Source organism: Heptranchias perlo, unplaced genomic scaffold (genome assembly GCF_035084215.1).
Source record: "Heptranchias perlo isolate sHepPer1 unplaced genomic scaffold, sHepPer1.hap1 HAP1_SCAFFOLD_182, whole genome shotgun sequence".
Taxonomy (NCBI): domain Eukaryota; kingdom Metazoa; phylum Chordata; class Chondrichthyes; order Hexanchiformes; family Hexanchidae; genus Heptranchias; species Heptranchias perlo.
The window spans coordinates 625,217-640,517 of NW_027139099.1; the positions used below are offsets into that span (position 1 = coordinate 625,217).

Sequence of the window (15,301 nt, forward strand, 5' to 3'; positions counted from 1 at the left end):
CCGCATCCACCCGATCAAGCCCCTTCACAATCTTATATGTTTCAATAAGATCGCCTCTCATTCTTCTGAACTCCAATGAGTAGAGTCCCAATCTACTCAACCTCTCCTCATATGTCCGCCCCCTCATCCCCGGGATTAACCGAGTGAACCTTCTTTGTACTGCCTCGAGAGCAAGTATGTCTTTTCTTAAGTATGGAGACCAAAACTGAATGCAGTATTCCAGTGCGGTCTCACCAATACCTTATATAACTGCAGCAATACCTCCCTGTTTTTATGTTCTATCCCCTGACCAATAAAAGCCAACATTCTGTTGGCCTTCTTGATCACCTGCTGCACCTGCATACTAACTTTTTGATTTTCTTGCACTAGGACCCCCAGATCCCTTTGTACTGCAGTACTTTCCAGTTTCTTGCCATTAAGATAATAACTTGCTCTCTGATTTTTCCTGCCAAAGTGCATAACCTCACATTTTCCAATATTGTATTGCATCTGCCAAATCTCCGCCCACTTACCCAGCCTGTCTATATCCCCTTGTAGGTTTTTTATGTCCTCCTCGCTCTCTACTTTCCCTCCCATCTTTGTATCGTCTGCAAACTTTGATACATTACACTCGGTCCCCTCCTCCAAATCGTTAATATAGATTGTAAAGAGTTGGGGACCCAGCACCAACCCCTGCGGAACACCACTGGCCACTGGTTGCCAGTCCAAGAATGAACCATTTATCCCAACTCTCTGCTTCCTGTTAGATAACCAATCCTCCACCCATGCCAGAATATTACCCCCAATCCAGTGATTCTTTATCTTGAGCAATAATCTTTCATGTGGCACCTTGTTGAATGCCTTCTGGAAGTCTAAATACACTACATCCACTGGTTCCCCTTTATCCACCCTGTACGTTATGTCCTCAAAGAACTCAAGCAAATTTGTCAGACGTGACTTCCCCTTCGTAAAGCCATGCTGACTTTGTCCTGTTAAATTATGTTTATCCAAATTCCGCTACTGTCTCCTTAATAATAGACTCCAAAATTTTACCCGCCACAGATGTTAGGCTAACTGGTCTATAATTTCCAGCCTTCTGCCTACTACCCTTTTTAAATAAGGGTGTTACATTAGCAGTTTTCCAATCTGCCGGGACCTTTGCCGAGTCCAGAGAATTTTGGAAAATTATTACCAAAGCATCCACAATCCCTACTGCCATTTCCCTCAAGAGCCTAGGATGTAAGCCATCAGGTCCAGGGGATTTATCCACCTTGAGTCCCATTAATTTACTGAGTACCAATTCCTTAGTGATTTTAATCGTATTTAGCTCCTCCCCCCCCAGAGCCCCCTGTTTGTCCAGTGTTGGGATATTCTTAGTGTCCTCTACCGTAAAGACTGAAACAAAATATTTCTTCAGCATTTTTGCCATCTCCATGTTTCCCACCATAGATTTCCCGGTCTCATCCTCTAAGGGACCTACGTTTGCCTTAGCCACCCTTTTTCTTTTTATATAACTATAGAAACTCTTGCTATCTGTTTTTATATTTTTTGCTAATTTATTTTCATAATCTATCTTCCCTTTCTTAATCAATCCTTTTGTTACTTTTTGCTGTCTTTTGAAGACTTCCCAATCTTCTATCCTCCCACTAAGTTTGGCTACCTTATATGTCCTTGTTTTTAGTCGGATGCTATCCTTAATTTCTTTACTTAGCCACGGATGGCTGTCATTTCTTTTACACCCTTTTTTCCTCAATGGAATATATATTTTTTGAAAGTTGTAAAATAACTCCTTAAATGAACACCACTGCTCATGTACCGTCTTACCCTTTAATCTATTTTCACAGTCCACTTTAATCAATTCTGCTCTCATACCATCATAGTCTCCTTTATTCAAGCTCAGTACGCTTGTTTGAGAACCAACCTTCTCACCCTCGAATTGGATATGGAATGTAACCATGTTATGGTCACTCATTCCAAGGGGATCCTTAACTAGGACATTATTAATTAATCCTGGCTCATTACACAGGACCAGGTCCAAGGTTGCTTGCCGCCGCTCTGCAGGAAAAGTTAGGAAAAGCAAGGCAAAGCAGCACCCCCTTCCCCCACTTCATCAAACTCCCACACTCACCAAACTCTGAGGTGTTCACTCTGTGCTCCACTGCTAATTCATTAATAAAAAACAAAAAAAGCTTCAAATGATGGAAAATAAATAAAAACACAAAATGCTACAAACACTCTGTCAGACAGAATTTGTGGAGGGAACAGACAAGTCAATGCTTTGGGCTCTTGTCTTTCAAAATGCTGGTTCGTGCCTCTAATTTATGGTTGGGGTGTTAAGATTTGTGAATGCTGGGAATACACCAGAGGCCAGTCAGCATCTGAAAGGAGAAATGTTCAACTGGTCTTTGGTTAATGGGAGTGTGATGGAAGCAGCACTTCATGTGTCAAATAGGGAACATTTCTTCATTGCTTTTATATGACTTCAGACAGAGTAATGCGAATTGAAGATCAGCTCTGGGTAGCCGGATCTTCCAGTCTTTTGTTTCCGTTGGAGGGTAGAAACATAGAAAATAGGAGCAGGAGTAGGCCATTTGGCCCTTTGAGCCTGCTCCGCCATTCAATATGATCATGGCTGATCCTCTATCTCAATACCATGTTCCTGCTCTCTCCCCATACCCCATGATGCCTTTTGTGTCTAGAAATCTATCCAGCTCCTTCTTAAATATATTCAGTGACTTGGCCTCCACAGCCTTCTGTGGTAGAGAATTCCACAGGTTCACCACCCTCTGAGTGAGACATTTCTCCTCGTCTCAGTCCTAAATGTCCTACCCCATATCCTGAGACTGTGACCCCTCATTCTGGACCCCCCCAGCCAGGGGAAACATCCTCCCTGCATCCAGTCTGTCTCGCCCTGTCAGAATTTTATATGTTTCAATGAGACCCCCCTCTCATTCTTCTGAACTCGAGTGAATACAGGCCGAGTCGACCCAATCTCTCCTCATACGACAGTCCTGCCATCCCAGGAATCAGTCTGGTGAACCTTCGCTGCACTCCCTCTATGACAAGTATATCCTTTCTTCGGTAAGGAGACCAAAACTGCACACAATACTCCAGGTGTGGTCTCACCAAGGCCCTGCATAACTGCAGTAAGACATCCTTGCTCCTGTACTCAAATCCTCTTGCAATGAAGGCCAACATACCATTTGCCTTCCTAACTGCTTGCTACACCTGCATGTTTGCTTTTAGTGACTGGTGTACAAGGACACCCAGGTCCTTTTGTACATCAACATTTCTCAATCTATCACATCATATTAAATAATATTCTGCTTTTCTGTTTTTCCTTCTGAAGTGGATAATTTCACATTTATCCACATTATACTGCATCTGCCATGTATTTGCCCACTCACCCAACTTGTCCAAATCGCCTTGAAGCCTCTTTGCATCCTCCTCACAACTCACAATCCCACCTAGTTTTGTGTCTTCAGCAAACTTGGAAATATTACATTTAGTTCCCTCATCCAAATCATTGATATATATTGTGAATAGCTGGGGCCCAAGCACTGATCCCTGCGGTACCCCACTAGTCACTGCCTGCCACCCTGAAAAAGACCCGTTTATTCCTACTCTCTGTTTCCTGTCTGTTAACCAATTCTCAATCCGTGCCAGTATATTCCCCCCAATCCCATGTACTTTAATTTTGCACACCAACCTCTTATGTGGGACTTTATCAAAGGCCTTCTGAAAATCCAAATAAACCACATCCACTGGTTCTCCCTTATCTATTCTACCAATTACATCCTCAAAAAACTCCAGTAGGTTTGTCAAACACTATTTCCCTTTCATAAATCCATGTTGACTTTGTCTAATCCCGTTGATATTTTCTAAGTGTCCTGATATCACATCCTTTATCATGGACTGAAGCATTTTCCCTGCTACTGATGTTAGGCTAACCGGTCTGTAGTTCTCTGTTTTCTCTCTCCCTCCTATTTTAAATAGTGGGGTTACATTTGCCACCCTCCAATCTGCAGGAACTGTTCCATAATCTATAGAATTTTGGAAGATGACAACTAATGCATCCACTATTTCCATGGCTACCTCTTTTATTACTCTGGGATGCAGATTATCAGGCCCGGGGGATTTATCGGCTTTCAGTCCCATTAATTTCTCCAGAACTATTTTTTTACTAATACTAATTTCCTTTAATTCCTCCTTCTCACTGGTCCCTTGGTTCCCTAGCATTTCTGGGAAGTTATTTGTGTCCTCTTCCGTGAAGACAGAACCAAAGTATTTGTTTAATTGCTCTGCCATTTCCTTGTTCCCCATTATAAATTCTCCTGTTTCTGACTGTAAGGGACCTACATTTATCTTCACTAATCTTTTTCTTTTTGCATACTTGTAGAAGCTTTTACAGTCCACTTTTATGTTCCTTGCTAGTTTACTCTCATACTCTATTTTTCCCCTCTTAATCAATCTCTTGGTCCTTTTATTGCTGAATTCTAAACTGCTCCCAATCCTCAGGCTTGCTACCTTTTCTGGCAACTTTTCTGACTCCTCTTTGGATCTAATACTATCCTTAATTTCTTTTGTTAGCCATGATTGGGCTGCTTTCCCTTTTGTGTTTTTGCACCAGAAAGGAATGTATAATTGTTGCAATTCATGCATTTGTTCCTTAAATGTTAGCCATTGCCTATCCACCGTCATGCCTTTTAATGAAGCTTCAATGTAGTCAATGCACGAAACTCCCAATTCAGCGCTATTTCAGTAATATGTTTCCTATATTCAGAAATCATCATAAGATTTACATCAAGTCTGCAGCACAGAAACATATTATTGGGCCATTTGGCCCAACTTGTCTATGCTGGCGTTTATGCTCCACACGAGCCTCCTCCCACCCTACATCATCTAACCCTATCAGCATACCCTTCTATCCCTTTCTCCCTCGTGTTTATCTAGCTTTCCCTTAAATACATCTATGCTATTTGCCTCAACTACTCCTTGTGGGAGAGCATTCCACATTCTCTCCACTCTCTGGGTAAAGAAGTTTCTCCTGAATTCCCTCTTGGATTTATTAGTGGTTCTGGAGGAGGATTGAAGCCCCAGTTGTTGAGTTGTATGTTCTCTCCACAGATGCTGACTGACACACACTTCTGGCATTTTCTGTTTTTCTTTCAGATTTCTATTATTGGCAGTTTGTTTTTGCTTTTTATTAATGATGTAGCACATTGTTTGGAAACAGTAGTTCGGAGGCTGGAGTTCCCAGGAAACTCACTCACTCCCTGGAGTTTCCCCACCTATCCACATGATGTAGCGCTCGTATTCCTTCAATCATCACCCCATGCCGTTATAGAAACTGCCTTTTTTCTGTGTACAAATTGGTGTTGAGGCAGAGGATTGTAACATGACCTTGACAGCCAATATGTTTGTCTTTTTTTTCCCCTTTAGTTGTAGTGTTTTCTGTTTCTATTTGTTGTATGCTTGGCTGATATTGTGCTCTGATTGTGTTTGTGGTATTCTGGACTGTTGTGTGTGTGGAAGGCAGGGGGTGAGAGGAGGTTACGTTACACACTAGCTGCAACTCTGTGATCGTCTGTCATTGGGGAGGGGGTTATACACACCCTGTGGTTTTGTTTCAGTCTATCGCGGCTCATATCACTGTTAACCTACTGCCAGAGCCCAATGCTGGAACAGCCTGTCAGAATTGAGTGCCAACTCTCTTTTTACAGGCTTCGTATTCATCCAGCATCCAGATCTGATGTTTGAACAAGAAGTGAAGAATTTGTATAACAATATTCTTCGGGACAAGGAAGCCTCAATCGGGCTGAAAATCCAGGTGCTGAAGAATCTTCAGACGTACCTGCAAGAGGAGGACTGTCGGATGCAGCAAGCTGATAAAGATTGTGAGTAGCACTATACCTTCCCATTGTGTCTCTTATTTACTGCACAGCCAACCGAGGGACGTTTACTAATACAGAGAGTGTGCATGGGCCAGAAATCCTGTAAAACACGGCACGTACGCAAACCTTTCCCCAAAATATACAGGTTTGCCTTCGAATCACAGCTGGTGCAATATGGGCAGTCTGCTTCATGTTCTGTATCACAAAGCGAAGAGTCTGGCAGCCCTTCACTCTCAATATGACTTTGGGGCAATACAGAAGTTGTACCTGAAGTTGTACAAAGCAAGGTAGGAAAGTAAGCTGTGAGGACACAGAGTCTGCAAAAGGATATAGACAGGTAGGCAAAAGGTGGCAGATGGAGTATAATGTGGGGAAATGTGAGGTTATTTATTTTGGTAGGAAGAATAGAAAAACAGAAAACTTTTTAAATGGTGAGAAACTATTAATTGTTGGTATTCAGAGAGACTTGGGTGGCCTTGTAGAAGAAACACAAAAAGTTAACATGCAGATAGATACAGCAAGCAATTAGGAAGGCAAATAGCATTCCTTTATTACAAGGGGATTGGAGTACAAGAGTAAGGAAGTCTTGCTGCAATTGTACAGGGCTTTGGTGAGACCTCACCTGGAGTACTGTGTACAGTTTTGGTCTCCTTATCTAAGGAAGGATATACTTGCCTTGGAGGTGGTACAAAGAAGATTTGCTAGATTAATTCCTGGGATGAGAGGGTTGTCCTATGAGGAGAGATCAAGTAGAATGGGCCTATACTCTCGAATTTAGAAGAATGAGATATCCTTTATATGTTTCAATGAGATCATTGGTGATCTCATTGAAACATATAAGATTCTGAGGGAGGCTTGACAGGGTAGAAGCTGAGAGGCTGTTTCCCCTGGCTGGAGAGTCGAGGGGGCACGGTCTCAGGATAAGGGGTCGGTCATTCAAGACTGAGATGAGGAGGAATTTCTTCACGCAGAGAGTTGTGAATCTTTGGAATTCTCTACCCCAGAGGGCTGTGGATGCTGAGTCATTGAGTATATTCAAGGCTGAGATCGATAGATGTTTGGACTCTCGGGGAATCAAGGGATATGGGGATCGAGCGGGAAAGTGGAGTTGAGGTCGAAGATCAGCCATGATCTTTTTGAATGGCAGAGCAGGCTCGAGGGATCGTATGGCCCACTCCTGCTCCTATTTCTTATGTTCTTATGTCAGCAAAATGGGGGCTACGTTGGTGGTAGTGATATAATGGCGGCTGAGTAGAGCCTGTCGCACGGTGCAGGTACGTGATGTGTATCATCCCGATGGGAATCCAGACCACATCTTGTTCTAAATAATGCTTTTGCTTTCAGTGATAGTGAATCTCAGGCTCCAATACGTGGGCAGCTTTGAGTGGTTCACTCACACTGAGCCACGTGTCCTCTTCAATCCCAGACACTGCAGGGCAAAGGGACGTCAGGAGCCTGATTGTGAGAGTGCAGGAGAGACACGTTACAACAATCGGAAACATTCAAACTGCTCCCAGATTGGATGGCACTCACCTCTGGTTTATGTTCTATTGGAACATTTGTGTACAGGTTGATGCTGACTCAGTCCATTGGAGGAAATACTATAAGCGTGAACAGTAGCTGCTAATGTTGCTTGTGGCGGAGCAGATTATGAGGCGGTGGTTTCAACAGGTGGAAGGTGGGCAGTGAATCATTTTTCGCTTTCTGTCGTGAGCGATAACATTTTGAGTCCCATCTTTCCAATAATTGCTAAAGAGACGGCCCGTGGGATAATATGTTCGAGCTGTGTCTGGAGAAGAGCAGTCTGTGTTGCGGTGGAGACTGGGTTGGCTCAATTTCCTGATGTTGAGACAGACATGGCCACAATGCAAGTGGGGATCAGTGTCAATTGTCGATTCCAGGAGCAGATAGTTGGATGTGGACACTACTTCAGCAAAGTGACGAATTCCAGGAATGCATCTCGATGACCCAAACAGTTTGCAGTTTTGCTCTTCTTGCCAAGTAAGAAGCATGACAAGGATTACCGACTGATAGAGACTGCCGACACGCCCAAATAGTGCACCCTCCGTGAGATTTCACAGAGTGAGGAGCAGAGGGCTGCATCATTCACCCCCAACCACAAGCTACAAGCCACATAATAGACTGCTAGCAAAGTTAGAGCCCATTAAAGGGACAGTGGCAGCGTGGATGCAGAATTAGCTCCGAGACAGACAGCAGCCAGTAGTGGTGAACGGTTGTTTTTCAGACTGGAGGGAAGTATACAGTGGTGTTCCCCAGGGGTCAGTATTAGGAACACTGCTCATTTTGACATTTATTAATGACCTGGACTTGGGTACAGAGGGTATAATTTCAAAGTTTGCAGATGACACAAAACTCTGAAATATAGTAAACAATGTGGAGGATAGTAACAGACTTCAGGAGGATATGGACAGACTGGTGAAATGGGCAGACACATAGAATCATAGGTTACAGCACGAAAGGAGGGCATTTGGCCCCTCGAGTCCACGCCGGCTCTATGCAAGAGCAATCCAGCTAGACCCACTCCCCAGCCTGAAAATTTTTTCCAGTTCCCTTTTGAAGTCCATGATTGAATCTGCCTCCACCACCCCCTCGGGCAGTGCATTCCAGATCCTAACCACTCGCTGTCTTTTTAAAAAAAAAAGTTTTTCCTCATGTCACTTTTGGTTCTTTTGCCAATCACTTAAAATCTATGTCCTCTGGTCCTTGACCCTTCCGTCAATGGGAACAGTTTCTCTATCGACCCTTCATGATTTTCAATATCTCTATGAAATCTCCTTGCAACCGTCTCTGTTCCAAGGAGAAAACCCCAGCTTCTCCAGTCTATCCACGTAACTAAAGTCCCTCATCCCTGGAATCATAGATATAAACATAGAAAATAGGAACAAGAGTAGGACGTTCGGCCCTTCGGGCCTGCTCCGCCATTCAAAATGATCATGGCTGATAGTCTAACTCAGTACCCTGTTCCCGCTTTTTACCCATATCCCTTGATCCCTTAAGCATTAATAAATATATCTAACTCCTTCATGAATACATCTAATGACTTGGCCTCCACTGTCTTCTGTGGTAGAGAATTCCACAGGTTCACCACCCTCTGAGTGAAGAAATTTCTCCTCATCTCAGTTCCAAATGGCATTCCCGTATCCTGAGACTGTGACCCCTGGTTCTGGACTCCCCAGCCATCGAGAACATCCTCCCTGCATCTAGTCTGTCTAGTCCAGTTAGAATTTTATATGTTTCGATGAGATCACCTCTCATTCTTCTAAACTCAAGTGAATATAGGCCTTGTCGACCCAATCTCTCCTCATACGTCAGTCCTGCCATCCCTGGAATCAGTCTGGTAAACCTTCGTTGCACTCCCTCCATGGCAAGGACATCCTTCCTCAGATAAAGAGACTAAAACTGCACACAATACTCCAGATGTGGTCTCACCAAGGCCCTGTATAACTGCAGTAAGACATCCCTGCTCCTGTACTCAAATCCTCTTGCAATGAAGGCCAACATACCATTCGCCTTCCTAACTGCTTGCTGTATCTGAATGCTTGCTTTCAGCGACTGGTGTACAAGGACACCCAGGTCTCGTTGCACCTCCCCTTTTCCCAATCTATCACCATTCAGATAATAATCTGCCTTTCTGTTTTTGCAACCAAAGTGGATAACCTCACATTTATCCACGTTTTACTGCATCTGCCATGTTCTTGCCCACTCACCCAACTTGTCTAAATCACATTGGAGCCTCTTTACATCCTCCTCACAGCTCACATTCCACCCCAGCTTTGTGTCGTCTGCAAACTTGGAAATGTTACTTTTAGTTCCCTCATCCAAATCATTGATATATATTGTGAATAGCTGGGGCCCAAGCACTGATCCCTGTGGTACCCCACTAGTCACTGCCTGCCACCCGGAAAAAGACCCGTTTATTCCTACTCTCTGTTTCCTGTCTGTCGACCAATTCTCAATCCATGCCAGTATATTCCCCCCAATCCCATGTGCTTTAATTTTGCACACTAACCTCTTGTGTGGGGCCTTATCAAAAGCCTTCTGAAAATCCAAGTACACCACATCCACTGGTTCTCCCCTATCTATTCTACTAGTTGCATCCTCAAAAAAACTCCAGTAGATTTGTTAAGCGTGATTTCCCTTTCACAAAGCCATGCTTTAATCCCGTTAATGCCTTCCAAGTGTTCTGTTGTCACGTCTTTTATAATAGACTAGCATTTTTCCCACGACTGATGTTAGGCTAACTGGTCTGTAATTCCCTGTTTTTTCTCACCCTCCTTTTTTAAATAGTGGGTTTACATTTGCCACCCTCCAATCTGTAGGAACTGTTCCAGAGTCTATAGAATTTTGGAAGATGATCACCAATGCATCCACTATTTCCAGGGCCACTTCCTTTACTACTCTGGGATGTAGATTATCAGGCCCTGGGGATTTGTCAGCCTTTAGCCCCATTAATTTCCCTAGCACTTTTTTTTACTAATACTGGTTTCCTTCAGTTCCTCCCTCTCACTAGACCCTTGGTTCCCTAACATTTCTGGGAGGTTATTTGTGCCCTCCTTTGTGAATTGTAAACAATTTTACAACACCAAGTTATAGTCCAGCAATTTTATTTTAAATTCACAAGCTTTCGGAGGCTTCCCCCTTCGTCAGGTGAACGATGTGAAATGAAATCCTCGAAATGAAATCGCATTTATAATTCACAGAACAATGCTTGGTGAGTACAGACAGTTTTTTCAACTGCCCGTTGCCAAGGCAATCAGTGTGCAGACAGACAGGTGTTACCTGCCAGGTCGCTCAGAATATACAAATCACCAAAAAAAAAAACAACAAACAAAAAAAAACAGAGATAGAGAGGTAGAAACATAGAAAAGACAGCAACTGACCCGTTATATTAAAAACAGATAACATTTGTTCGCTGGTGGGGTAACGTGTAGCGTGACATGAACCCAAGATCCCGGTTGAGGCCGTCCTCATGGGTGCGGAACTTGGCTATCAATTTCTGCTCGACGATTTTGCGTTGTCGTGTGTCTCGAAGGCCGCCTTGGAGTACACTTACCCGAAGGTCGGTGGATGAATGTCCATGACTGCTGAAGTGTTCCCCGACTGGGAGGGAACCCTCCTGTTTGGCGATTGTTGCGCGGTGTCTGTTCACCGCGCAACAATCGCCAAACAGGAGGGTTCCCTCCCAGTCGGGGAACACTTCAGCAGTCATGGACATTCATCCACCGACCTTCGGGTAAGCGTACTCCAAGGCGGCCTTCGAGACACACGACAACGCAAAATCGTCGAGCAGAAATTGATAGCCAAGTTCCGCACCCATGAGGACGGCCTCAACCGGGATCTTGGGTTCATGTCACGCTACACGTTACCCCACCAGCGAACAAATGTTATCTGTTTTTAATATAACGGGTCAGTTGCTGTCTTTTCTATGTTTCTACCTCTCTATCTCTGTTTTTTTTTGTTTGTTTTTTTTTTGGTGATTTGTATATTCTGTGAGACCTGGCAGGTAACACCTGTCTGTCTGCACACTGATTGCCTTGGCAACGGGCAGTTGAAAAAACTGTCTGTACTCACCAAGCATTGTTCTGTGAATTATAAATGCGATTTCATTTCGAGGATTTCATTTCACATCGTTCACCTGACGAAGGGGGAAGCCTCCAAAAGCTTGTGAATTTAAAATAAAATTGCTGGACTATAACTTGGTGTTGTAAAATTGTTTACAATTGTCAACCCCAGTCCATCACCGGCATCTCCACATCATGACTCCTTTGTGAAGACAGAACCAAAGTATGTGTTTAATTGTTCTGCCATTTCTTTGTTCCCCATTATAATTTCCCCCTTTTCTGACTGTAAGGGACCTACATTTGTCTTCACTAATCTTTTTCTCTTGACATATTTAAAGAAGCTTTTACAGTCAGTTTTTATGTTCCCTGCTAGTTTACTCTCATACTCTATTTTTCCCCTCTTAATCAATCACTTTGTCCTCCTTTGCTGAATTCTGAACTGCTCCCAATCCTCAGGCTTGCTGCTTTTTCTGGCAATTTTATATGTCTCCTCTTTGGATCTAATACTATCCCTAATTTCTTTTGTAAGCCACGGTTGAGCCACCTTTCCTGTTTTATTTTTGCACCAGACAGGAATGAATAATCATTGTAATTCCTGCACACGTTATTTAAATATTTGCCATTGCGTATCCACCGTCATCCCTTTTAGTAAAGTTCCCCAATCTATCATAGCCAACTCGCACCTCATACCTCAATCATTCTAGTAAATCTCTTCTGCACCCTCTCTAAGGCCTTCACATCTTTCCTGAAGGTGGATGGGGTGCCAATCAAGTGGGCTGCTTTGTCCTCGAGCTTCTTGAGTGTTGTTGGAGCTGCACTCATCCAGGCAAGTGGAGAGGATTCCATCACACTCCTGACTTGTGCCTTGTAGATGGTGGAAAGGCTTTGGGGAGTCAGGAGGTGAGTCACTCGCCACAGAATACCCAGCCTCTGACCTGCTCTTGCAGCCACAGTATTTATGTGGTTGGTCCAGTTAAGTTTCTGGTCAATGGTGACCCCCAGGATGTTGATGGTGGGGGATTCGGCGATGGTAATGCCGTTGAATGTCAAGGGGAGGTGGTTAGACTCTTGGAGATGGTCATTGCCTGGTACTTGTCTGGTGCGAATGTTACTTGCCACTTATGAGCCCAAGCCTGGATGTTGTCCAGGTCTTGCTGCATGCGGGCATGGACTGCTCTGAGGGATTGCGAATAGAACTGAACGCTATGCAATCATCAGCGAACATCCCCATTTCTGACCTTATGATGGAGGAGCTGAAGATGGTTGGGCCTAGGACACTGCCCTGAGGAACTCCTGCAGCAATGCCCAGGGGCTGAGATGATTGGCCTCCAACAACCACTACCATCTTCCTTTGTGCTAGGTATGACTCCAGCCACAGGAGAGTTTTCCCCGTGATTCCCATTGCCAGCGACGTCCACATCCCATGAACGAATCATTAAAAAAAAACTCCCTCTTCTTCAATTTTTAGCCCATCCAGTATCTCAACTATATCTTCCTTTACTGAGACTCTGGTAGCATCTTCTTCCTTGATAAGATGGCAGATGACATTTAATGCAGAGAAGTGTGAAGTGATGCATTTTGGTAGGAAAAATGAGGAGAGGCAATATAAACTAAATGGTACAATTTTAAAGGGGGTGCAGGAACAGAGAGACCTGGAGGTGTTTGTTCACAAATCTTTGAAGGTGGCAGAACAAGTTGAGAAGGCTGTTTTTATATTTAAAAAAAAGCATATGGGATCCTTGGCTTTATAAATCGAGGCATAGGGCTCGATGTTACCAGGGCTGCGGGTTCGCGGCGGGGGGGCTATTGGGCGCATGGGTAACACGCCAGGTGAAATCAGTCTGCCCCGCACGCGATCGCAGCCTAATTGGATCCACTTACCTGTTGTTCCGGGTTCCCCGCTGCTGATCTGTGCGTCGGGCGGGCTGCGAATGCGCAGTAAGGTCTGTCAGCTGGAGGTGCTCTATTTAAAGGGGCAGTCCTCCACTGACAGATGCTGCAAGAAATAGGAAAAATTACAGCATGGAGCAGCCCAGGGGGAAGGCTGCTCCCAGTTTAATGATGGTATCATTAGATGGGGTGAGGAGGAGGGGGAGGACAGAGATCTTCCCCCCCCGGCGGGCGGGAGGACACGGCCTGCCTGTGCCACCAGGAAGACCTGGCTCGAGGTGGCAGAGGAGGTCACCTGCACCACCAACATATCGCCCACCTGCACACAGTGCAGGAGGCGCTGCAATGACCTAAGTAGGTCAGCCAAAGTGAGTACACTTACTCATTCCCCTACACACCGTCTGCCACATCACCGCCCCCAACCCACATCTCCTGCACTGCCAACACTATGTCACATCACTCCTCACACCCACTCAAACCTCATCCTCATCTTACCTGCACTTACTCACCTCGCCAGTACTCATCCCACCACTACCACTCAACCCAATCCTCATACAATCTCATGGCTCTATCTCATACTCACCCTCTGATGCATCTCTTTCACGGTCAGCCTCACTCAACCTGCCACTACCTGTGCTGCAGCCACAGGGCATCACATATGTGCAGTACGCAGCGTAAGGCAAACGTGTCGTGAGCATGAAGGGAATGCACAAGGGTGTTTGAGGGTTTGTCATGGTTTTTACTTATATTTAATTTCTGACCAACTCACATCATATATTATATTGTCACCACTACTGCCACGTCTTTGCGAATCTTGTCTGGTTTGTGCAATAATGCTCTTTCCTGAGGATCACCATGAAGACCCACACCTGATGCCACCCATTGTGTCACCGCAGAGTGGGTGTAGGTGTATTTGCAGGGCTCTTTTGTGCAGACAACTGAGAGACATCGGCGCTGTCCCCTGTGGCACCCTGGAAGGATGCGGAGGAGAAGTTGTTGAGGGCAGTGGTGACTTTGACAGCGACAGGTAAGAAGATGGTGCTCGGGCCAGCCGGGAGCAGCTCGGCATGAAGGAGGCTGCAGATGTCCACGACTACATGTCGAGTGACTCTGAGCCTCCGTGTGCACTGCTGCTCAGAGAGGTCCAGGAAGCTGAGCCTCGGTCTGTGGACCCTGTGGCGAGGGTAGTGCCCTCTGCGACGCATCTCTCTCTGCGGTAGCCCTCCCTCCTGCTGTGCAGGTGGATGTGTCACAGCACTGTGTTGTGGAGCTCCACGTGTCAGAGGTGGCCGGCGAGGCTGGTGAGGCTGTTCGCCCTCCGAGGAGGTCATGACTGCAGCTACGGCGGCCCCCATCCGCAAGATGTACATCTGAGTGGGTCCGCAAGGTAGGTACATGTGTCTGGACCCCGGGGTAAGTGTGCAAGTTGATGAATTTGATTGTCAGGAGGAGGGTGGTGGAGGCCAAACTTTGTCCCAAGTGTCAGAGTGGCCTCCTGCAATGGGTGAGGGTCTCCCCCCCCCCCCTGTCAAATGGACCTTTGCAGCTGCCACAGGCTGACAGCTGCAACACGTCCATTTCAACTGGGAGTGTTTCCCCCAGTATGGGAAACAGTCCCAGTTGTTTCTAAAATCCCACCCCTCCTGACATATTCCCTTAATCAGGTCTGTTAATGACCTGAAATACCGAGGTAAATAGTCTCAAGTGGCACCCCGCTGGCTTTAATTGCCTGCGGGAGTTCCACATGTGGGGGCTGCGCGCGCACGCACGCCGGCGTGTCTGTGGGGAACCCGGAAGTGGGCGGGTTGGAGCCAGGCTCCCGACCCGCTCCGGGATTCCCCAATTTTCGAAGCCCCCCGCCAGGAATGCACCCGATAGCGGGTGCTAAAATGGAGGCTATAGAGTACAAAAGCAAAGAAATTATGCTCAACCTTTATAAATCACTGATTAGGCCTC

General features: G+C 45.4%; 1 protein-coding gene across 1 annotated transcript in view; it reads left to right on the top strand.

Annotated features, from left to right (window-relative positions):
• Nucleotides 1–15,301, top strand: part of nipblb (NIPBL cohesin loading factor b) — a 690,432-nt gene that overhangs the window by 584,828 nt on the left and 90,303 nt on the right. The window contains exon 42 of the mRNA XM_067977852.1: nucleotides 5,703–5,876. Coding sequence (XP_067833953.1) covers nucleotides 5,703–5,876 — 174 coding nt within the window. The remainder of the gene's footprint in view (nucleotides 1–5,702; nucleotides 5,877–15,301) is intronic.